Source organism: Eublepharis macularius, chromosome 3 (assembly GCF_028583425.1).
Source record: "Eublepharis macularius isolate TG4126 chromosome 3, MPM_Emac_v1.0, whole genome shotgun sequence".
NCBI lineage: Eukaryota > Metazoa > Chordata > Lepidosauria > Squamata > Eublepharidae > Eublepharis > Eublepharis macularius.
Genome location: NC_072792.1, coordinates 183,353,024 through 183,375,666, shown reverse-complemented (window position 1 = coordinate 183,375,666; position 22,643 = coordinate 183,353,024). Strand labels below are relative to the sequence as shown.

General features: G+C 47.2%; 1 protein-coding gene across 3 annotated transcripts; it reads left to right on the top strand.

The window, feature by feature from the left end:
• Positions 1–7,224: 7,224 nt before the first annotated feature.
• LOC129325479 (potassium voltage-gated channel subfamily E member 3-like) lies at positions 7,225–19,328 on the top strand. Of its 3 annotated transcripts, XR_008596633.1 has the most exons (4): positions 7,276–7,303; positions 8,732–8,872; positions 9,368–9,456; positions 17,999–18,008. XR_008596633.1 is itself a non-coding variant. In XM_054973149.1 (2 exons), the coding sequence occupies exon 2, from the start codon at positions 18,023–18,025 to the stop codon at positions 18,302–18,304; it is 282 nt and encodes a 93-aa protein (XP_054829124.1). In that variant the 5' UTR covers positions 7,225–7,303; positions 17,999–18,022; the 3' UTR covers positions 18,305–19,328. The 3 variants fall into 3 exon arrangements, 1 of the variants encoding a protein (XP_054829124.1); XR_008596632.1 differs by lacking the exon at positions 8,732–8,872 and having other exon boundaries at positions 7,226–7,303; XM_054973149.1 differs by lacking the exons at positions 8,732–8,872; positions 9,368–9,456 and having other exon boundaries at positions 7,225–7,303; positions 17,999–19,328.
• Positions 19,329–22,643: the final 3,315 nt, after the last annotated feature.

Below are 22,643 nucleotides of genomic sequence, written 5' to 3'. Positions count from 1 at the left end.
TATTAAATTTTTATTGTTATTGTAACATTAGATGTAACTAATAACCTTCAAGTAACAAACAACATTTCAAATTTGAATGAAACAAAAACCAATATACAATACGCAGTTAGACTTACATCCTTAATAGTTAACATAGAGAAAAAGTAATTCCATGTAATTACACAGTTATACTATCAGCTTAATAGAAGGAGAGGTATCCATTGTTTGTTACAACTTGTAGTATTTTCGAGTTGGGCTGCATATTGTTCTTTTCTATGTATTCCAGAAATGGGAGCCACTTTTCAATAAAATTAGTATTTTCTGTGAGTTGTACTGCATTTTGCATATCATTGCTTACTTTTTCTAGAATGAAATGATTCCAAACTTTAGAGAACCAGTTTTCGATTGTTGGTAGTTTTTTTGATTTCCATACTGTCGCTATGGCACTCTTAGCTGCTACAAAAAAAGAGGCAATGAGCTCCTTTCTGATTTTGGGGACGTGTGAGTTTTCCCACAAGTCTAAAAAAATCATTTTTGGGTTAAAGGGGAGGTCGTGGTTTGTGATATCTTTAATTTTCATTAATATCCACTCAGAGCAGTTTACAAAGTATGTCATTATTATCCCCACAACAAAACACCCTGTGAGGTGGGTGGGGCTGAGAGAGCTCTGAGAGAGCTGTGACTGACCCAAGGTAACCCAGCTGGCTTCTTACCTGGAGATGCTCAGGATGGAATGGGAGACCCTCTGCATGCCACCCAGGTGCTCTGCCACTGAGCTTCTCTATGCCCCAGCATTAGCGCCAGGGGATAAAGAGGGGTTTGGGGAATCATGTCTCTGCTGGGTAAGGCGTTGCAGCCTAGGAGGGTGAGGATCAGGCTTGGTATTGCAGTGGAGAGCCCATCCCAGTGCGTAGCAGACCTGCTGGCCTACACGAGCGCACGCCAGGCACGTCCGCACCGGCTCCATCTTTCGTCATCTCTCTGAAAAGTGACAGGGTTCTATTATCTCTTGGGACAGCCCAGATTTATGACTTAAGGAGACTGCAATCCAAGGGCCTTCGGGCAAAGCCTGTGCCCACACCCAGGACATCTTGCATCAGTACAGGGCACGGCCCTTCTGCGGTGGACGCCTTTGACCTTCCCTCCGAACAAGACGGGTGATGTACTTGAAACCATAAATAGGACACAATGCAATGCTGGATCTTCTGGTACAGAAAGTCAGGGGGCTGGGAGAAATATGGGCACATGACATGTCTCATGGAAGGAGCCCTTCCCAGCTGCAACAGCGTTCTAGGTATTGGGGATGTGTCCGGCTTTGATTGAAACCAGGGGCAGAAGCAAAAGTGTTGTGAGATTTGTATCCTGGGGAACAGAAACTTTTTGCACTACTTACGGTGCCCGCCGAGGATCGGCAGGGAGCAAATTGAGCTGAGAAGTCCCTTTCTAAATTATGAAAGATACAGGAAAACTTTGCTCGTGTTCAGATATTGGACACATTTCCAGATCCCTCCCTCATGAGGAGGAGGGCAGGAAAGGTTACATCAGTGCTTAGTTCTTGCTGCCCCTTCTTACATGCCCAGGGTAAGGCCAATTGCAACCTTGGGGTCAGGTATTTATTTATTTTATTTATTTCAAATTTGTATTCCGCCCTCCCCGTGAGCGGGCTCGGGGCAGATAACAACATATTAAAAATACAATTCAAATACAATTAAAAATTCATGTTAATTAAAAACACATTTAAAAGAGGACGGTGGACAGCCTTCACAGGGAGGGTTTTATACACCCCTTTTTTCCAGGCCGGCAGAGGCCCAGCCTCAGCCACATGCCTGGCGGAACAACTCCGTCTTGCAGGCCCAGTGAAAAGATAGTAGGTCCTGCCGGGCCCTGATTTCAGCAGACAGAGCGTTCCACCAGGTGGGAGCCAGGACCGAAAAGGCCCTGGCTCTAGTCGAGGGTAGGCAGGCCTCCTTAGGGCCAGGGACCACCAACAGCTGTTTGTCCCCTGATCGGAGTGTCCTCCGGGGAATATATGGGGAGAGACGGTCCCGTAGATACGCTGGTCCCAGTCCGCACAGGGCCTTATAGGTCAATACTAGAACCTTGAATCTGATCCGGTACTCCACTGGCAACCAATGCAGCTCGCGTAAGAACGGTGTTATATGCGCCAGGTAGCAATTTCCCCCAGGCCAGTTCAGCTAGGGATCCTGACAGTGTTTTGCTATCTTCTGGGCATGGAGCAGGGGTCACTGTGTGGGGGGGGGAGAGCGGGGGGGAGGAAGGAGAGGTAGCTGTGAATTTCCTGCATTATGCAGGGGGTTGGACTAGATGACCCTGGAGATCCCTCCCAACCCTACGATTCTATGATTCTAAACAACAGACTTTTCAGACCATGATGGGAAAGTTAGTGCCACAAAGCTGTTTTGATGGTCATTCCTTCTTCCCAGAGAATGTCGGAACTGTCACTTGGGGAAGAAATGTCCAGGGTTGCTAGCCGAATAGGCTCACCACACTCAGTTTCCCAAGATCCTTTGTGAAATTCCCAGGGTTCTTTCAGAACATTTGGCCACGCTCAAGGAAGAGGCGATTAGTCAGAGCACCTTCAACTGACCAGTTGTGATCAGTGTGCCAGCCTTGCTCAGGAATGCATAGCCCAAGCTGGTTAGGGCTCTGCCATAGGTCAAAACAAAAGTCAAGAAAGAATGCACAATTTTCATGTATGCCAAAATATGAGAATTGTTACAGATGACCCACTGAGAAGTGATGGCTAGAAGTTTCGAGATACGCAAGCAGACTTCAGGCTGTTTTCAAACACATGGGATAAAGCACTTCAGCTACTGTTTGCAAGTGGATTTTCCGGGATGAAACAGGAAAATCCACTTCCAAACAATTGCAAAAGTGCATTGAAATTGCATTATCCAATGGGAATGAAAGCCGCCTTCATGGGTATAGGAATTAAAGCATTTTGGTGGAGGCTACAGTTTGTTAATCCTATTCACGCTCCACCATTCTCCAGGAAGGCGTGTGTTGTGTTTGTCAGTCGCAACAACCCAGAGAGAGAACACCCCCCCCCCCCCGGCAGACTGGTAGAAAAGTGATACCTATTTTTAGAGGAGACACACACTCCTTCCAAGCCCTCATCTTACAAAGTCAGCGGCCAGAGAAACAGGGAACACGATGCTTATGATATGCTAAGGAATGTACTTTTCAATCCTTATATACGTCAAGGAAGCCTAGTCACGGTGTGTGTGTGTGTTTGTGTACATAAGCGAGTACATAACTAACTGAGAGTGGTAGGGAATTATGTACCCAAGCGTTTCGTCTTCTGCTTTTGTTGATGTCACTGGCACTCATAAAAGCGGCAGCCAAAACATTTTACGAAGTTATATTCGGCCTCTTTCTATTTGGTCAATTAGTTCCTTCTTTACATGTGAAGTTTTATGCCTGGCAGTATTCTGCCCAGCTCCAGAGCCTACTAGCGGGCTACGCTGTTGTTTCTCCAAGTGTCCCTCTTCCTTAGCTACCAGCCTGGCTGTTTCTAAACAGGTTCATGTAGGCCTGGAGATGAGAAGGCCCAGGGAAAAAAAACAATTTTGGGGGTGGGCAGCCCCCATTTTTTCTATATAGTAAAGAGTCCAGTAGCATCTTTAAGACTAACCAACTTTATTGTAGCATAAGCTTTCGAGAACCACAGCTCTCTTCGTCAGATGCAGTTCTTGAAAGGTGATGCATCTGATGAAGAGAACTGTGGTCTCAAAAGCTGGTGCATCTGATGAAGAGAGCTGTGGTTCTTGAAAGCTGATGCATCTGATGAAGAGAGCTGTGGTTCTCGAAAACTTATGCCACAATAAAGTTGGTTAGTCTTAAAGGTGCTACTGGACTCCACTATTTTGTAACTACAGACTAACATGGCTAACTCCTCTGGATCTATGACCATTTTTTCTATGACTGTTTTGGGAAATTTTGTGGAACACATTGAAGGGGGGAAAAATTCCTGTGAACTGTTTTTTTTTAGGCTGCACATCAGTTTGAGGGATATTATGTTCCTTTTTAATTAAAAGTTTTATATCATTAAAAACAAACCTAAATAACCCTACAATTACACATATATTAATAAAACAAAAGCAACGAATCAACAGACAAAAACATACAACATACAAAAATAATAACAGAAAAAAACAACAAAAAACAAACCATCTAAACTAAAAGGTTTCCCATTTTCTCCAAAACAAATATTCGTATCATGTCAAATCTATACTTTCTCTAAGTGACGATTAACAGCTCTCTTTTTTCTAATGTCGGGAAATCCCTTAATCCAGAAATCATGACATCGGTATCTGTTTCATACAAATAGTCCTGTGAACTATTTTTGACTGTTCTCAGACAATGCAGTCTAGGATTCTTTGTGAAGCTTTGTAGACACTGTTTTTCTCACTCAAAACATACAGAATAAAAATGTCTGGGCACCTTTTCAATGTTTCCAGTAGAAAAACTGGGGAAATTGGGGGGAGGCATTGAGAAAAAAACCTTATTTTTTTCTCCTTTTGAAATGATTTCAATGTTTTAAAGGCAAAGTTTTACCCAAAACATGTAAATGTTTTTATATAAAACAATCTCTAGCATGAAGCAATGATGATTCCTGTGTAGACATATACAATGTATCTTTATAATGTTTTATTGTTTAAACAACAATTTTGGAAACAACTGATGTGCTAGATCCAGAGGAGCTGGCCGTATTGGTCTGTAGTCACAAAATAGTAAAGAGTCCAGTAGCACCTTTAAGACTAACCAACTTTATTGTAGCATAAGCTTTGAGAACTACAGTTCTCTTTGTCAGATGCATGATGTGCTAGAATGATGTGCTAGCATTGATGTGCTAGAATGTGTTTAATGACAAAGTGTTATTTAAAAGTTGTGTTTTCTCAATGTTATAAAATAGGAAAATTTCACATCGAAATATGCTAGTAGTCCTACCAACTGTGACTGTATGAGGGTGTTTGTGTCCAAATAATACACTTCCTTTGTTTACTACAGAATTTATTTTCTACCTTCAGCTTGTATTTTTCCCTGCCTCTCAGATGGCAAAATGTTCCTTAACCTTTGTTAAGGAAGCAGGGTGCAGCAGTTTACAACTCTCTATCAAGTATTAGGTATATTTGCAAATTAAAATAAAAAACAAGACCTTCAAAAGTATATAATTCTATCAATATGCCAAATAGCACACTTTTACATGTTAACTGAATTAGAAAGGATGAATTTTATGTGGTCAAATTAGTAAAATAGATTTAGGTTTGATTTATTTTATTTATTTATTATTTATGTCATTTATAGTCCGCCTTTCTCACTGAGACTCAAGGCGCATTACACAATATGAGGTAGTACAATCAGTATCAAGTACATTTCCATACACTGTCAAGGACATTTCTATAAACAATGCCAGAGGGTAAATAAATACAAGTTTACAAAGACATACCATAAGCAAGGATCCAATACAGAGGAGAAATGCTGAAACAGAACATAATCAATTCCATGACCAACATTAATAAGAAAATAAGTATTGTATATCTTTCAGTTTTTCCCAGTTTCTACCCTTCCTATGGCTTTTTTGTTGTTGTTGCAATCTTACATCCCTAGGTAGGCTTTCATTCTCAATGCATTCATCACTTCCCCTTCTGCAAAATAAACTTTCCTTGTAACATGTGGTGCCACACACAAACTCACGCAGGGGGGCAGCATGAAGTATTAAAACGTGTGAGGAGTACGGTGTGGCCTCTAAGTGAGTTTGGACCTCCAGTGCTTGCAAACACGGCCTTGATACCTCCAACTATTTGTGCATATTGATCAAGCAGGCCTGAATGTGCAAAGGTGCGCCACGATGCCGCATTCATGTACAAGCGCAGTCACTGGGATATTGTTAACTGTGGCCCCCGCCCCCTCTTTTCTTTACATTATGATTAGGGAAATTGGAGGGGGCCACCGCCTGAGATGCTGTTCCTTGCGTATTGTGTTTTTTGGATTTTTAAATGTATTTATATGTTTTAAGGTGCACTGAGCATTTTATTGTGTCCTGCCCAGAGCCCGTTCGCAGGGAGGGTGGGCTAAAAACCAAATAAATAAATAAGCTCTTTGCACATGTTCACTAGCGCTCTTTCTTTGGAACCTCCGCTTCAAAGACAGCTGCAATCCCAGGCATAGGTATTTGAGAAAGAGCCAGACTGAACTCCTGAGGTTAACTTGTGAGTAAACACAGGAACTGCCAATGCCTGGAACATGCAAACACCACATCCGGAGGCATTCCCACCCCCACTGCGTTTATGTGGTTTCTACCACACATGGAATGTCTCTCTATCTCCGCCCATAGACAGGGTCACTCCCTGCCTCAGCTCCCCATGTGTGAACTGGCAGGAAGAGCCACTGTCCCTCCTCGCAGGCTAGTAAGCTGCTTGCAAGCGCCCACTGCACATGGCACTAGCCTTGCCTGCCGAGCTTGTGAGCAATGTTGCTGCAGTGCCATTTTGCGCAGCACAGAGAGTGGCAGTTGGCTATGGTGGCGGAGACCTTGGCGGTCCTTGTTGCACTGGAAGGGTGCAAATGTTTAAGCTCGTGGGACTGCAGCATTCCCCGGGGGGGGGGGGGGAGTTTGAAGCTTTGTCACCAGCCTCTGGTATACTGCCTCTGTTCCTGCAGTCTCCATCTGTGTTTTCTTGTTCAGAGTGAACCACAGATGGACCTCTTGCCCTTCCAGGCGTGGACTCCTTCTCAAAAGTGGATGGTCCAAACAGAAGAGCAGGATACCAGTCCAGTGGCACCTTAGAGACTAGCCAGATTTTCAGGGTGAAAGCTCTGGAGTCAAAGCTCCTGTCTTCAAATAGGTCCAAATAGGGTTGCCAACTCCAGGATGGAAAATTCCTGGAGATTTGAGGGCAGAGCCTGGGGAGGGCAGGGTTTGGAGAGAGGAGAGACCTCAACGGGGTGTAATGCCTTAGAGTTTACCCTCCAAACCAGCCATTTCCTCCATGGGAATTGATCTCTGCAGTTTGGGGAGCTCTTGTAATTCCGGAAGATCTCCAGGCCCTACCTGGAGGTGGCAACCCGACTTCCAGACGAAGCCACGCCTTGCGGGGGTCCCGAAATTGGCACCTTTTTCCGTTGCCCCCTTCAGACCAACCTGCTCTGCTCGACAGTGAAGAGCGGGCAGGGCAGGGCAGGGCAGGGCAGGTTGGCCCGCCCCGCAGGGCAGGCCCGCCCCGGCCACGCTCGGTGCAGCAAGCGAAGCGCCGGGCCAGCAGGAGCTGCGGACGGGGCGCCCGGCGGTGCTGCAGGCGAGGTGAGCGCGGGAGAGGCGCGCGGGAGCCGGCACGGCTCATGCACGCGGGTCGCCCATGCACACGTGCAAGCGCGCCCCGGGGGCGGCGGAAGGGCAGGCTCGTTTTGTATGCGCGAAAGCCGCGCTCTGGTGCCTCTGAGCGCGTGCAGAGAGCGAGCCGGTTCCGGGGAGGCTGGAGGGCACCAGGCGCCGGTCGAGCCCGCAGGGACTTCTGCACGCTCCCGGGGGGAGGGGGAGGGTACACGAGTTCTCCTCCGGCTGGAAGGAGAGGCGCCGGGGGGCGTCCTAGAGGGGGCCCTGGAAAGAAGGGACAGCCCGTTGGGGGGCGGGGGCGTGAATCCCCGGGCCGGCCCGCTTGGAATAGGCGTGCATGGGGAGGGTTGGGACCGGGGGGGGGGGCGAGAGGGAGACCAGACCCGGGAGGGTGGGAGACTAGAGGTGTCAAGTTTGCAAGCCAGAGGGGGGGAAACACCCCCCCCCCAGATAGAAATTTGTGGGAAACTGAAATGACATGCAGGTACCTCCTTCTGCAGCCTAAACTTCATCTACTGCTTTAGCAACATAAAATGCGCCTCTAATAGCATATATGACATTGTCCTATTGCAAAAGGATAAGGGCTTTCCTTGTGCACAAGCAAAATTGCGAGCGTACCCTGGCAAAAGAGAGCAGCAGTCAGTTGCGTTGCATGCTCTTAGCACGCGCATCCTCCCTTGCATCTGTTTCAGCGCTTGAAAAAGGGCGGGGGGGGTCAAGATGGTCTGCCCCCCCCCGTGCTGTGGGCCCAATCCGGATCGGGCCCAAGTTCACCTCTAGAAAGGGGCAGCATCCAGGGGCAGGACTCAGGAGGCTGTAACGTTTAGTTTGGTTCCGTTTGTTATTTAAGAGGTGGGAAAAAACAAAAGTTGGAATTAGAAAGCATAGATTTGGTAGCAAATAAAAAGAAGTTTATGATTTGGACTACCCAGCTTCATGGCTTCACAGGGGGACAAGCACCCTTTTTGAATAAAGAGTTGAACGTTGAAAACACTGAATTTTTCTTCATTCTCATTATAATACATTATTTGTGGACAAAACTAGTCACATTTCAATATATGCTTGAAATGAAATGAATGAAATCCTACCCTCAAGTCCTAGCTGACCTATGGTGACCCCTGGTGGGGTTTTCTTGGCAAGAAAACTCCTTTGAACCTTTACATAAACAAACTGATCCCCACATCAAAAGGAGCTGTTTGCTTCTCCATATCAAAGGAGTTGTTTACATCCCCCCTCTCCTCCCCCCTCCCCCCTCCCCTCCTCTATATTTGACCAGTTTCCTTCTGCCCTCCATGCATCTGACGAAGAGAACTGTGATTCTCGAAAGCTTATGCTACAATAAAATTGGTTAGTCTTAAAGGTGCTACTGGACTATTTTTGATTTTGCTACTACAGACTAACATGGCTAACTCCTCTGGATCTTGGCAAGAGACTAACAGGTGATCTGCCATTGCCTGCCTCTGTATAGCGATCCTGGTCTTTTTGGAGGTCTCCCATCCAATTACCAACCAAGCCTGACCCTGCGGATTACACAAAGTAAGCCGATACAAAAAACAGGATGAGACAACTAATAAGCAATGCAATCTTCTTTCTGCACCGTCTGAGTAAGCAAAACCTTTGGAGGCATTTCATTCATTGTAAAAAAAGAAAATACTTCATAGGAGACTCCCCAGTTCTCCAGTTTTTAACATTGGATTTTATTTTATTTTTAAGTCTGGAGGAGGCACGTTTCTGCTTTTTATCTCCAGGCATTCACATCTCAATGGGAGGCTGCTCTTGCTTGCATTCCAGATATTCTGTCCAGTTGAGTGATTTTGGAAGCGGTCACTTCTTCCTTCTTTCCTATGACTGATTCTGTATTACTCTGTGAGTGGATTCCGACAGTTGTTTTCTCTCCTGTCGTACTTGGTGGCTTTTGCAGTAAGTGTTTCCCTTCCACCCTCCAAAAGATCTCAGGGTTGTAGTCGAAACACTTGTTGCCTGTAGGGCTGGATTTTGTGGTGCGCTTTTGATGCAATGTTTAATTTTCAGCACAAGAGGCACCCGAGCAGAAGGAAGTCACGCCCTTAGGCTCGGGAAAACTCCCTGCCGGAATCCCAGTGGATTGCAATTCCTAAGAGGTGAGTCAAAGGCTCCACCTGTTCCCTGCTGACACTTGGCCCCAGTGGAGCCATATTCTGTTGCCCTGGTGCACCTGTCTGCTGTTTATCAAAACCCACTGCGATGTCCCCCACCGGTTGAATTTTGCTACACTGTCGCCAACCTGCAGAAGTCTCGTTTAGGTGGGTAGCCGTGTCGGCCGGCAGTAAAACAGCAGGATTGGAGTCCAGTGGCACCTTCGAGACCAGCAAGATTTTCAGAGTGTAAGCTTTCAAGGGTCAGAGATCCCTTCCACAGAAGTCTTGCTTACTGATTATGTGATAACATTGGGCTCGAGCAGGATATGCAAACTTTCAGGTTACACAGAAGATTTAGTTGGCTGGAGGCTAATCGCTGCATAGTGTGGATTATATAATTCTGATTCAAGGAACAGTCCACCAGAGGGAGCTGAAGAGGCACGTTATTTTGTTCTTTATCTGAGCCAGGGTTTCTGTCCCACTACAAACTTCCATCAATTTTATACCAGTTAATATCATGTAAATATGTTATGACCGTATAATCTTTAAAAATCATATAGGAGTAGAGGTATTGGGGGGAGGGAGTGGAGCTCGTATGGGGCTCCCATTAATTTTTTTTTACAGTTCTTTAAATTTGGTATAGATTTAGATACCAATAGTCTATAGGGTGTATCACTTAGGCTACAGGGAACTGTTTAGAATAATTTACACCATAGTTTATTTATCAGTCTGTAAAATATTCATTATTTAACCGATCTAGGTATTAATATCATTGAAAAAAGAGGGGGATTAGGGTTAAGTGTGGGAGGGGGGAATGAAGGAAGGGATTATCTTAGTTAATAAGAGTTCTAATAAAAGCTACAAATCAAAGTTTTTCTTTTAAGAAGGAATAGAGTTAAGAGAGGGAGGGGGGAAGGGAAGGAGGGATTAGTTAAGCAGGTTATTAAGTGTTTGAATAATGGTTACAAATCATTGTTTCTTTTCTTTTTTATATATCATTTTTGATAACCAATCTACTGAAGATCTGGCACGATGACAATCCTTTTTTCAGTAATAATGGCAGGCCTTTGGATAACGCTTAAGAAAAAATTTACTCATTTATTTAACTATTTTTTTATAGGTAGCAAACATTGGAAATAAAACTAATAATATTATTGTATGCTAACTACCTTTAACATCTGTAATAGAAGACTTATTTGATATCATTGTACAATATCTATCTTTATTATATTTGTAACTGTTTATTAAGCATAATTTAAATTAAAAAAATATTTAAAAATAATTTATACCAGTTTAACTCTCACGGCACAGCACCAACTCCTGGGAATTGTGAGCGAGGGTGCTAAAAATTCCACTTGAGGTGGCTCTTCAGCCCCATTATTGAAAGAGATTAACCACGAAAGCAGTTTGCATGCTTAGAGTCCGCCTTTCCCAGGGCCAAGCTAGATGTGCAGGTTTTTACTCAACTTTCCTGCAGCTGCACAGCACATGGAGCGGTGAAAATGGGTGAAAAACTCCCTCCTTGCTATTCTGACACGGGGAAACAGCTTGAGGGGGGAGGGGGGAGCCTTTACTCCCCCCTTGGAGACATTCAGAGGCCATTTGGTCTCTCTTTTATTTTTTAACAGCCATTTACTTTTTAACTGCTGTATGGATGTGGAAACCTGCATTGAGTCTCATCCTCCACTACTATCGTGACTCAAGGCAGATTACACAAAGTAAGCCGATACAAACCACAGGACAAGACAACTAATAAGCAATGCAACAGGACAGAGATTGGAGGAATCTTAACTTTGCTGTGTGAAGAATGCAGGAGTTAGAAATCTGTTGTCGATTATAGCATTGGGTGCCCAGAGACGGAGGCTGCGATGGCTTCAGTAAGTTTATCGCAAAATAGCAAAGAGTCCAGTAGCACCTTTAAGACTAACCAACTTTATTGTAGCATAAGCTTTCGAGAGGCACAGCTCTCTTCATCAGATGCAAGTAGGTTTAGAGCAAAGGGAAGTTTGTTGGAGCAGCTGGATATTTCGAAGTGAGAAAAAACTGCCTGCTCAAGTTCCCTTTGCTATAACTCTTAAAGACATAGGAGCTTCTCTGGTCTCCCTTAAGGCAAGCGTGACTTCTGCTGTCCCATAAAGGGCCCTGAGGGAGCTTGCAAATGCCCAGCTGAAACATGCGAAACCTGAGCATATCCCTCATGCCACCGATGGAATGAAACAGGAGAGCTCTGTTTGAACAAATCAGGAAAAACACACAATGCCACTGTTGGCCCTTGAAATATGCAATTAATTCACTTGTGTAAATAACCAAGATAAGAGGGCATGGGAGGAAAGAGGCTGATTGGATCCATGCAGTTCCCAGATTTCGAAGTCAGACAGGAGGCAGCTGCAGAGCTTTTGCCACCGCGAGCGATGCTGCTACCTTGTACAGTCTGAGAGGTGCCTCCACTGCCCCTTTGCATTGTCTTAGAGGGTGCCTGGGTTAGAAGAAGGGATTCTGGGGTAACTCAGAGGGTCTTGGAGGGTGCTCGGGTGCAATGTTTGTGCATGATCATAGTCTTGGATCACTCGAAGGAATTCTGGGGTAACTCAGAGGGTCTTGGAGGGGGCTCGGGTGTAATGTTTGTGCATGATCATAGTCTTGGATGACTAGAAAGAATTCTGGGGTAACTCAGAGGGTCTTGGAGGGTGCTCGGGTGCAATGTTTGTGCATGATCATAGTCTTGGATCACTCGAAGGAATTCTGGGGTAACTCAGAGGGTCTTGGAGGGGGCTCAGGTGTAATGTTTGTGCATGATCATAGTCTTGGATGACTAGAAAGAATTCTGGGGTAACTCAGGGTCTTGGAGGGTGGTCGGGTGCAATGTTTGTGCATGGTCATAGTCTTGGATGACTAGAAGGAATTCTGGGGTAACTCAGAGGGTCTTGGAGGGGGCTCTGGTGTAATGTTTGTGCATGGTCATAGTCTCGGATGACTAGAAGGAATTCTGGGGTAACTCAGAGGGTCTTGGAGGGTGGTCGGGTGCAATGTTTGTGCATGGTCATAGTCTCGGATGACTAGAAGGAATTCTGGGGTAACTCAGAGGGTCTCGGAGGGTGGGCGGGTGCAATGTTTGTGCATGATCATAGTCTTGAATGACTAGAAGGGACTCTGGGGTAACTCGGAGGGTCTCGGAGGGGGCTCCCCTAGGAAGAGTGGGTGTCCAACTCAGATCCCTGCAAAGCAGGCTGACTGACCCTTAGGCTGGGAGAACACCCATAATTTAGGGGATGTTCCGGTGCATTGGGTGGTCTCTCTGGTCATGCGATGACCCAGGACATGGATTCAGGTGAGTAGCTGTGTTGGTCTAGAGCAAGATTAGACTCCAGCAGCACCTTAAAGACCAACAGGGTTTCCAGGGTTTGAGCTTCGGTGAGTCAAAGCTCCCTTCATCGGTATCTGCAGAAAGGAGCTCTGACTCTCAAAAGCTTGTATGCTGAAAATGATGGTGGTCTTTGAGGTGCCGCTGGACTTGAATCTTGCTCTCCGAGGAAAGAGGGTGTTCACGGACTGTGGATGAGATAAAGTGGGACAGAGGGAAGACTTCGCACACCAGTACTGCCGTATAGGAATGACTTCTCCTCCCCCAAGTTGTGCAGTGGGCTGTTCACACCAGCCCGTCGACTTCAAAGAGCCCAGTGGAATCTGATCTTCTGGAAAAAAGCAGTGGTATTCACGTGGGAAGAGGCTCGGCTCGGGGAAGATCATGTTTCTGCCACGCACCCAAAACAAGCAAGGAAATGATTTCTTGTTTATGGCCCAGGGCATTGTAGAAGGGAGGGTGGCGTAAGACGTCTGGCAGGTCGAGGGCAGCCTGGCTTCTTGCTTGGCGACTTACAGTGCAATCCTAAACCCGGTTACTTCAATCTAAGCCCATTCGAATCGGTGGGCTTAGACTGGAATAACTCTTTTTAGGATTGCACTGCTGGTTGTTGGAGAGCTCAGGTATTCTGGCTTGTCTCCAGTTGGACACCAAACAATAGGGGCATTCACAAAATGTAGAGGAGGTGTTTTGATAAGACGGGATCAGGAAATAAAGGGTGTTTGCTGGAGAATGGGGCTGATACGGCAAGAAATGAAAGAGCCCTGCGCTGTTTCCCGTGGGTGGTTTTTGGAAGAATGCAGGGCAACTGTGTCGAAGAGGGACTTAGCAATGCTGGGGTCATTCTTGGCTCTCTTTAACAGGCCTTGCAACATTTCATTGAACGTCAAATTTAAAAGGTATCTGTCATTCAAAAATGCAAAAGCGCCGGTTGTTTTTATTGTACCGACATAGAGATGGGAGGCAAGTGCCTTCCGAGAAGAGACGACCTTGCAGGAGGCATTGCGGAGGTGGTGCCTTCCTTTATCATGCTAAAAATAGGATGCATCTTCTCCCCCTAGCTCAGTAATGTCATATCAGGCTGCGGTCTGCAGCAGAGGGTGGTCTTTCTTAACTCTTGGCACCTACAATCATTAACTGGGGACGCCGGGGATTCAACCTACAACCTTCTGCATGCAAAACAGGCTCTGCGCTGGGACCCCTCCCCCCTTCAGAATTTCTGGCCTTATCCCCCGAAAGTGAAGGGATCCTCCCTCGGCTGGAGGAAAGCATCCAGCTTTGCTGAGCGGAATGGGGAGGATACATTCCCTTTGGTCACCGATGCAAATTTATGCAAATTTAATTAAGTGATTAAATGCACACAATACGTGGATTAAAATGTCTTCAGTGACAGTCCTTCCTTTCAGAAGTGGAAGACGCAAGAAGTACCATCTGTTGAAAATTGGATCCAAAAACTGCTGTACGTGGCAGAAATGGATAAAATGACGAGAAAGTTGAGAGAACAGAATCCAGAGGAATTTCTTAATGACGGGGGTAAACTGAAACAGTATTTGGAAAAGAAGTGGGACGTTAAGGGACAATTGTGGTTGTTAGATAACTATTAATTTTGCAGAAAGGAGGAGATCCTAATCTTTACAAGAGAAGAGAGGAGATAAGTTAGAAACATAATGTAACTGATAGTTTGATGTTAGGTTTTGTTCAATCTAATATATATTATCTATTTTACTAGTGTGTTAAGATAGTTAAGAATAGAAAAGGGGATATAAGTAGTAGATTCAGACAGCGGGTTGGAAAACTGTTGGAAGTCTTAGATTAAGGGGGGAGGGGAAAGGGTGGGAGAATATGGAAGTGAGGTTTTTAATTGAAAATCTGAAATATTAATTTTTACTCACCCAATAAAATTTCTTTTAAAAAAAAAGTGCCAGTCCTTCTTTTCCAAAGGCACGGTTTCCGCCCTGCATGCTGCGTTCAGCCCACGCGCCGTCATCTCTGGATGCCTTCTGCCACAGGGAGGTGTGTCTTGTGTGCCGGAATCTCAGGCAGAAGTTCTGAGACATTAGAAAGACAAGCGCTGGCCAGTCAAGTTGCTTAAGCCCTTTGTAACTAGCCCCCGGGGACCTGGTTTTTACATTCATGAAAGCAGTCTGGATTCTCTTGGGTGAGGCCTGCCACGGGAGCAGCTGTTTGCGTGGGGCTTCGGCTAGTCAGCTGGCATGGAGGCATGGACTGTGACATCTGTCTCCCTTTTGATAGGAGCAGAAATCATGCCATTGCGAACCTGTGCTAGAGCCCACAGGAGGCTGCCAGCAGAGGTTGAAGGATTTGATGCTGATTATCCATCGAGGTGATTGGCCCTGAGCTGATACCGACGGATGCTAAAGTGCAGCCTCAAACCAACTGCTTGTCCTGTTTGAACTTAGTGCTTCCCTCAAGCTCCGGGGTTATCATCTGTCTGTCTTGAAACACAAGCAAGGAAGCCGCATTTGTTCGTGTTTGCAAAGCCCTCTGCGGTCCTTGCGTGAGCTCAGCTATGGGGCTGCAAAGGAACAAATCCCTCCTGTTGCATTCCCGGTGAAGGAGACGGAGGCCATTTCCACACGTCCATAAAGGCACAGCTCACTCACGGAATTCCGCCAGCTTTCCCCCTTCACTCCACACGTCTCTGATTTCAGAACAGTAGCAAGCTGTTCGGCTTCTGTTTTTTTGCCACTTTTTCCCATGGTCCTTGAAAAGGCACTGACAAAACGGAAGCCAAACAGCCTGCTACCATTTTGAAATCAGAGATGTGTGGAGTGAAAGAGAAAAGCTTGCAGCGTTCGGTGAGTGGGCTGTCCCTTTAAGGACATTGGGAAATGGCCTTAGTTGTGACTCTTCAGCACATGATTTTCTCTTTCTTAAATGAATAGAGCAAGCTTCCAGTTCTCATGGTACAGATCATGGTACAAATCTTGCTGTTCTACTGAGACCAACACAGCTACCCGAAACTATATAAAACTTTGACTACAGTTACCTGAATGGCTTGCGAGTTTGTCCCCTGGCTTCGCAAGGCTTCCCTCTGAGCACATCCAAAGTGCAAACCAAAACAAACATATGAAGCAGCCTTAGAGCCAAGCTACAAGTGACACCTGAGACAGGTTGGACACTTGTCAGCTTCCCTCAAGTTTTGATGGGAAATGTAGGCATCCTGGTCTTACAGCTTGGCTTTCCATTTAATTGAAGTTTACAGAAACCCACACTCACACATGCAGTGCAGGGGAAGGGGGGCGCCCGGTGAGAGCCCGATGCCTGCAATCCCCTCCCAACCACATGTTCTCCCTTCCATAGACTGCCACTCTGTAAACTTCAATTAAATGGAGAGCCAAGCTGCAAGACCAGGACGCCTACATTTCCCATCAAAACTTGAAGGAAGCTGACAAGTGTCCAACCTGTGTCAGGCGTCACTTGTAGCTTGGCTCTTAGACAGGATCCAAATACAGGTTGGTCTAAGCCTGCATTATCTACTCTGATTGACAGCTGCTCTCCAAGGTCTGTTCCGGATCCTTCAGACCATTTTAAAGTGGAAACTGATGGCTTAATCTGTTGTTTTTTATTCTGCCCTCCCTCTGAAGAGCTCAGGCCAACATCCGTGATTCTCTCCCTTCCTCCATTTTATCCTTAACCAAACCCTGAGACTGCCAGGAAGCTTTACGGGGGGCTTGACATCAAATCAAAGCATTTCACGGCGAAACAGAAGGGAGTGTGAATCCTGACCGTAATAGTTTCAAGTTCAAGGGCTGGCACGGGACTTCATGCTCCTGCCAAGCACGCCTGTTGTGGCTGGTGCAACTCTGGTAATTACCCTAATTATGATGTTTTATAGGAGATCACCTGGAGGTCGCTTGGCAGCACAAAGTCCTGGGGATTTTGAGAGACACATCTTCCATTTGTAATAACGGCACAATAGGGGTTGTGGTCTTGCCACTGTTGGTTGAGGATTCTCTGATCTGAACCAATGTTGCCAGAGAGTTACTTTCAGCCTGGAATGTCCGTCTGTATGTGGGGTGCTTTTAGAAGTGACGGTAGGGGCTGTTCTCTTGAGTAGAGGACTTCAGCATCAGGTGGATGTATTGCATGTGAGCACGGGAGAGGCCGAACAGATCAAATGCCGCAGACCAATGACGGAGCATTCGTTCCCCCTTGTGTGTTTTCCGGCTTTGGAACGGAGTTAACCATCCGTTGAAGAATGCGTGCATGAGTCAAGAAGGGAGTGAGCTCTTAACCTTGAGAATACCGTGGGGCGAACTTCCTAGCTCAGTTGTGTAGTTCATAGAACTGTAGTTCTGCAATGGGGTTTAGGTGTCTCCAACGGAGGGTTTTCAGCACCTTTACAAAATTGCTTCCTTTTGGAAGAAGCAGTGCTATGGTTAAACCAGTTCACATTGGTAGCATAGTTAGACTGTCTAATAAGAACTCTGGGGACCCAGCTCTTCTGAAATTTCAGGAATTGAGTCCAGCGGCACTTTAGAGACCCACAAGATTTTCAGGGTGTAAGCTTTAGAGAGACAAAGGGAGCTGTAACTCCCGAAAGCTTACACACTGAAAATCTTGTGGGTCTCTAAAGTGCCGCTGGACTCAGTTCCTGCGGTTCTACTGCAGACCAACATGGCTACCGAGGGCCAGATCGGAGGGGGGCGGGCAGGGAGGGTAGTCTGTCCCCAGCGCCATCAGGTAGGGGGCGCTGGGAGCGGCTGTCAGCTGCCGGAGCACACAGGTGGCAGCACAGGCAGCCTCGCAGCCCCCCATGATGCCTTTCACCTGCTCCGCAGGACAAGGGGTGGCTGGCTTGCAGGGCAGGCAGAAGGCAGAAGGCAGTGTGGCCGCCCGTGCCATTCGCATGCCCTGCTTTGCTTGCCGGCCGCCCCCTGTCCTGTGGGGCAGGCAAAAGGCAGCACGGAGGCTGCGAGGCTGCCCGCGCCATTCGACTGCGGGAAGGCGACTGGCACGGGTGGCTTCCCAGCCCCGCACGCTGCCTCCACTGCTCCGCCCCTGCGTGATGACATCATCACGCAGTGCTGGGAGCGCTTGCGCGCGTGCGCAGGACAGTCGGATTAGGGTTGCCCTGGGCGCCGACAACCCTAGATCCGGCCCTGTGGCTACCCCCTTAAAACTGTTCCAAAATTGTGTTTCTTTTTGTCTTTTCACCAGCAACAGTGTCTCCTGGCAAAGACAATGTTGGCAGCAAACCTGACGGACTCCTGGTTCAGCCGCCTCGACTCGGTGGTGAGGGCTCTGAACCAGACATTCTACCACACTGATCCATGCGCCCAGGAACCAAAACACAGAAATGAAGAGGACGAGAGCTATGCCTACATGTACATTCTCTTCGTGATGATTCTCTTTGCTATAACAGTTGGGAGTTTGATCTTGGGATACACCAGATCCCGGAAGGAATTTGATAAGCAGAGCGACCCGTACCACGTTTATATCAAGAACCGAGTGACCATGATATGAGGAGAGGCACCGAGAGAGAGACTACGGCTGCTGTGGAGATATATAGTGGCGCTCTCAGAAAACGGAATATCTTCCCTAGATCTTTCTGGGCTCTTCCTTCAGGAACTGGGATACCTCTTGGCAGGCTGAACGACATGGGAGGAGACAAGGGGAATGTGCCAATTTTGGGGGGGAATTAATTTTTTAAAAAACAGTTTAACGTTGATCCCCCCCCACACACACACACACACAATAAATAGGTTGCTGTTCAGGGATGGATCAAGATATTTCAGCGCTTGAACGGGGAAATCCAAAAGACAGTCTCCTCTCATCGATCAGTCTGAATGAGAAGTTCTCTTACTCAAACCCAATTGGAAAAAATGGGACAAAGTGAGGACAGGTTCTTGCGCTGGCCCCATTCCCTTCACTGGGGCTTGAGCATATGACTGCAGACTCACGTGTGCTCATGCACCTCGGGCAAACAAAGCAGCCTGACTTTTACCTTCCACAATATATGAAAAATGGTCAACCATAGATGCAGGGCCAAGATCAACAGATGACTTGTACATCCCAACAACAACAACAACAACATTCGATTTATATACGCCCACTCAGAGCGGTTTACAAACTATGTCATTATTATCCCCACAACAATAATCACCCTGTGAGGTGGGTGAGGTTGAGAGAGCTCCGAGAAGCTGTGACTGGCCCAAGGTCACCCAAATGGCTTCAAGCGAAGGAGTGGGGAATAGGGATGTGCGTTTCGGCATTCAGAATGCCGAAAGAATGCCGAAACAAAAGTGTTTTTGCCAGGAATTGTGTTTTTGTGATTCTCTGATGTTAAGTGAGTTGTGTTATTTTTGTGTAAGATAGTGCTGCCATGCCCTTTGGTGTTCCCCCCTGCTGTGTAACCTAAAGCTGTTCAAGAAATAAAGTGTTTTTGACAGGAATTGTGTTTTGTGATTCTCTGATGTTAAGTGAGTTGTGTTATTTTTGTGTAAGATAGTGCTGCCATGCCCTTTCGTGTTCCCCCCTGCTGTGTAACCTAAAGCTGTTCAAGAAATAAAGTGTTTTTGACAGGAATCATGCTTTGTGATTCTCTGATGTTAAGTGAGTTTTGTTTTAATTTTACTGTGTGGGGGACTGCTGGTGTAATGTGTCATAATGCTTTGCCTACTTGTACTTTGGAAGGGATGAAATGGCCCCCCCAAGTGGGAGCAGGCTGAGCCTTGGTGGGGGGTGGGAGGAGGGGTGGGAGAAGGGCCCCTGAGGGCTGGGGGGCATTTTGCATGCAAAATGCCACCCCTGGCAAAGGAAGCCTGCCTCTTCATTTTTTCCCCATAGGAAATAATGAAGAAAGATCAGCAGCAGCATGCTAACAATATGCTGCTCTTTCGCTTTCTTATGGGAGGATGGGGGGACCTAACATGGCCCTCCAAAGTCCAATCTGTCTGAAACTTGGGTGGTTGTTAGAGAAGGGTTAGAGGAAGGTCCCCACCAATTTTGGGCTTATTCGGTGGGAAAATGCCTCCTCCAGGCGTCCTGGAAGACGGAGGCATTTTCCCATAGAAAAAAGCCGAAAGAATGCCGAAATAATGCCGAAAGAATCCCGAAAGTCGAAAGCCGAAAGAGATTCTTGTTTCGGCTTTCGGCTTTAACGATAGAGAATCTTCTTTCGGCTTTCTACTTTCGGCTATAGCCGAAAATTTTTGGCTTGCACACCCCTAGTGGGGAATCAAACCCGGCTCTCCAGATTAGAGTCCGGTGCTGTTAACCACTAAACCAAACTGGCTTTCCCCTAAATCAGACAGGCTTCAATAAATTATCTGTGGAGTCTGGGGTTACGGATGGGGTTACATATGAAAGGCATCTAGAAACTTAACCTGGTTTGAAAACACAGCAGCCAGGTTATTAACTGGGACTTGCGGTGTTAATCATATCGTGCTTTTGAAGGGTGCAATCCTGATCTTGACCTATGGAGCCTAAAGAGCTTGAGGTCAAGGGGCGGGCAATGCTGTTCCCCTCCCCAGTACCTTCCCATGTTCTGGGATTGCCAGGTGAGGGTCTGTTCCAGGTGTCCCCACCTTGGGAGTTCAGGTGTGAGGCCACCAGGGACAGGGCCTTCTCTGCTGTGGCACCCTGATTATGGAATGTTCCCCCCCACCAAACACATTTTGATGCTGCTGACTTTGCTATCTTTTAGGCCTGAGGTGAGAACTGCCCAATTCCCCCAAAAGCTTTTGGTGGGATAGAATTAATCATCAGTGGGTTGGCCGCTTTCTGAATGCTGCTGCTGACTGAACTCTACTTTGTTTTGTATTCTGTCCTTGCAGTGTTCAGATTCTTATAGGCAAACTGCCTTGGAGGCCATTGGTGTAAACATGGGGAACACATCTTTGTAAGAAATAAATATATATTTTAAAATATGAAATTTGGGACTTAGCAACAGTTCAGCTGTGAAGTTCCTCCTTCCCTCCCTCCCTTACTTTTCCATATCTCTAGTGCCTCAGCATAGATTCTCCTATTTTTACATCATGTTGATGTATTTATTTTAAAACTAGCAACAAAGCCTATTGTAGCAAAAATACAATGGGCTCTAGAAAGGGCAGGGGAGGAGGGCTGCCCATTGGCCTCTCCCCAGAGCCACTATCTGGAGGTGGGGAGGAGGGCAAAGTGGCTGGACTGGGCATTGCCCCCTCCCCAAAATCCCTATCTGAGGTGGGGGGGGAAGGGCAGGGTTGCCCGGATGGGCATTGCCCCCTCCCTAGCATCCTGATCTGGGATAAGGAAGGGGGCAGGGGGCCTGATGGCATTGCCTCCTCCCCAGTGCCGTAACGAGAGGGACGGGCTCCTGACGGGCTCCTGCACCTGGCAGTGACCACCATGGGTGGGGAGCATGCGATGGGGGTGGCTCCAGTTCTTCTGTCCTGCAGCCACTCGGATCGGGGCTGTTGTGGGCAGGGAATGCGTGAGGGGGGCGGCTCCAGCTCATCCACTCAACAGCCACCCAGATCGGGGCCACTGTGGGTGGGGAGTGCGTGAGGGGGGCATCTCCAGCTCATCCACCCAACAGCCACCCGGATCAGGGCTGCTGTGGGCAGGGAGTGTGTGAGGGGGGCGGCTCCAGCTCATCCACCCGACAGCCACCTGGATTGGGGCCGCTTTGGGCAGGGAGTGTGTGAGGGGGGCGGCTCCAGCTCATCCACCCGACAGCCACCCAGATTGGGGCCACTGTGGGCGGGGAGTGCGTGAGGGGGCAGCTCCAGCTCCTGTGTCCAGCAGCGACTCATTCTGGCCCCATTGGCCCATAGAATGACTCCCCTCTTCTCCCGCTAGGGGCGCACTAACACGCCTGCATTGTGGAATCCCAGTGAGTCGTCTTAAACCCGCTTACAGAATTATGTAGTAGGATGGCCTGCCTTTCAGGGATACGCTCAAGACTGAACTTTTGGTATCTCTGTAATTTATGACAAAATACAAAAACAGAGAGACAAGCCGTACAGCATAGATAAGAAGAACAACAACAATAACAACCAGTAACTGCAACAGGTCAAGAACAGAAATCGGCAGAAAAGTAGCTGCTATCCCCAGTCCAAATGCCCATTGAGAAAAGATGGTCTTCACGTGTCTTTTGCAATTCAATTCAAGACCCCAGTGAATAACGTTTCTCCAAGCGGCTGTTCTCGCTGGATGTGCCCTGCGCCCAGAGGCAGGTAAAGCTGTCCTCCTCCCTCCCGGGCTAGCCCAAACTTCCCTTTCTTAGGTCCTACTCGGCAACTTTATCTCTCATCCCATCACTTCCTACAATTCTAGAATGGGTTCTTTTATCAGGCCATTACAGCAGAATGGGTTGTACTTGCCTTTGCCAGCCGATGTGTGTGCAGTCAGCCTTGCTTTTCCCACACAGTGAGACATGTTTGCTCAGTAACGTTTCACAACAAGCTCTGCAAAAAACAGGCAGGCTTGCTTTGTAATTATTTTCCTCTCCTGTCTTACCTCTTGAAGCCTAAATCTACCTGTTAGCGCCTGGGAGAAAAATGAAATCTGGCCCTCAAGTTAGAGTTGACTTATGGCGACCCCTGGTAGGGTTTTCATGGCAAGAGACGGTAACAGAGGAGGTTTGCCATTGCCTGCCTCTGCAACCCTGGTCTTTGTTGGAGGTCTCCCATCCAATTACTAACCAAGGCCGACCCTGCTTAGCTTCTGAGATCTGTACTTGGGAGACCCAGGTTTAAATCTCCACTTTGCTGTGAAGCCCACTGGAGGACCTTGGGCCAGCCATATTCTCTCAGCCGAACCCATCTCACAAGTTTGTTTATTTTATTTTATTTATACCCCACCCTCCCCACAAATGGGCTCA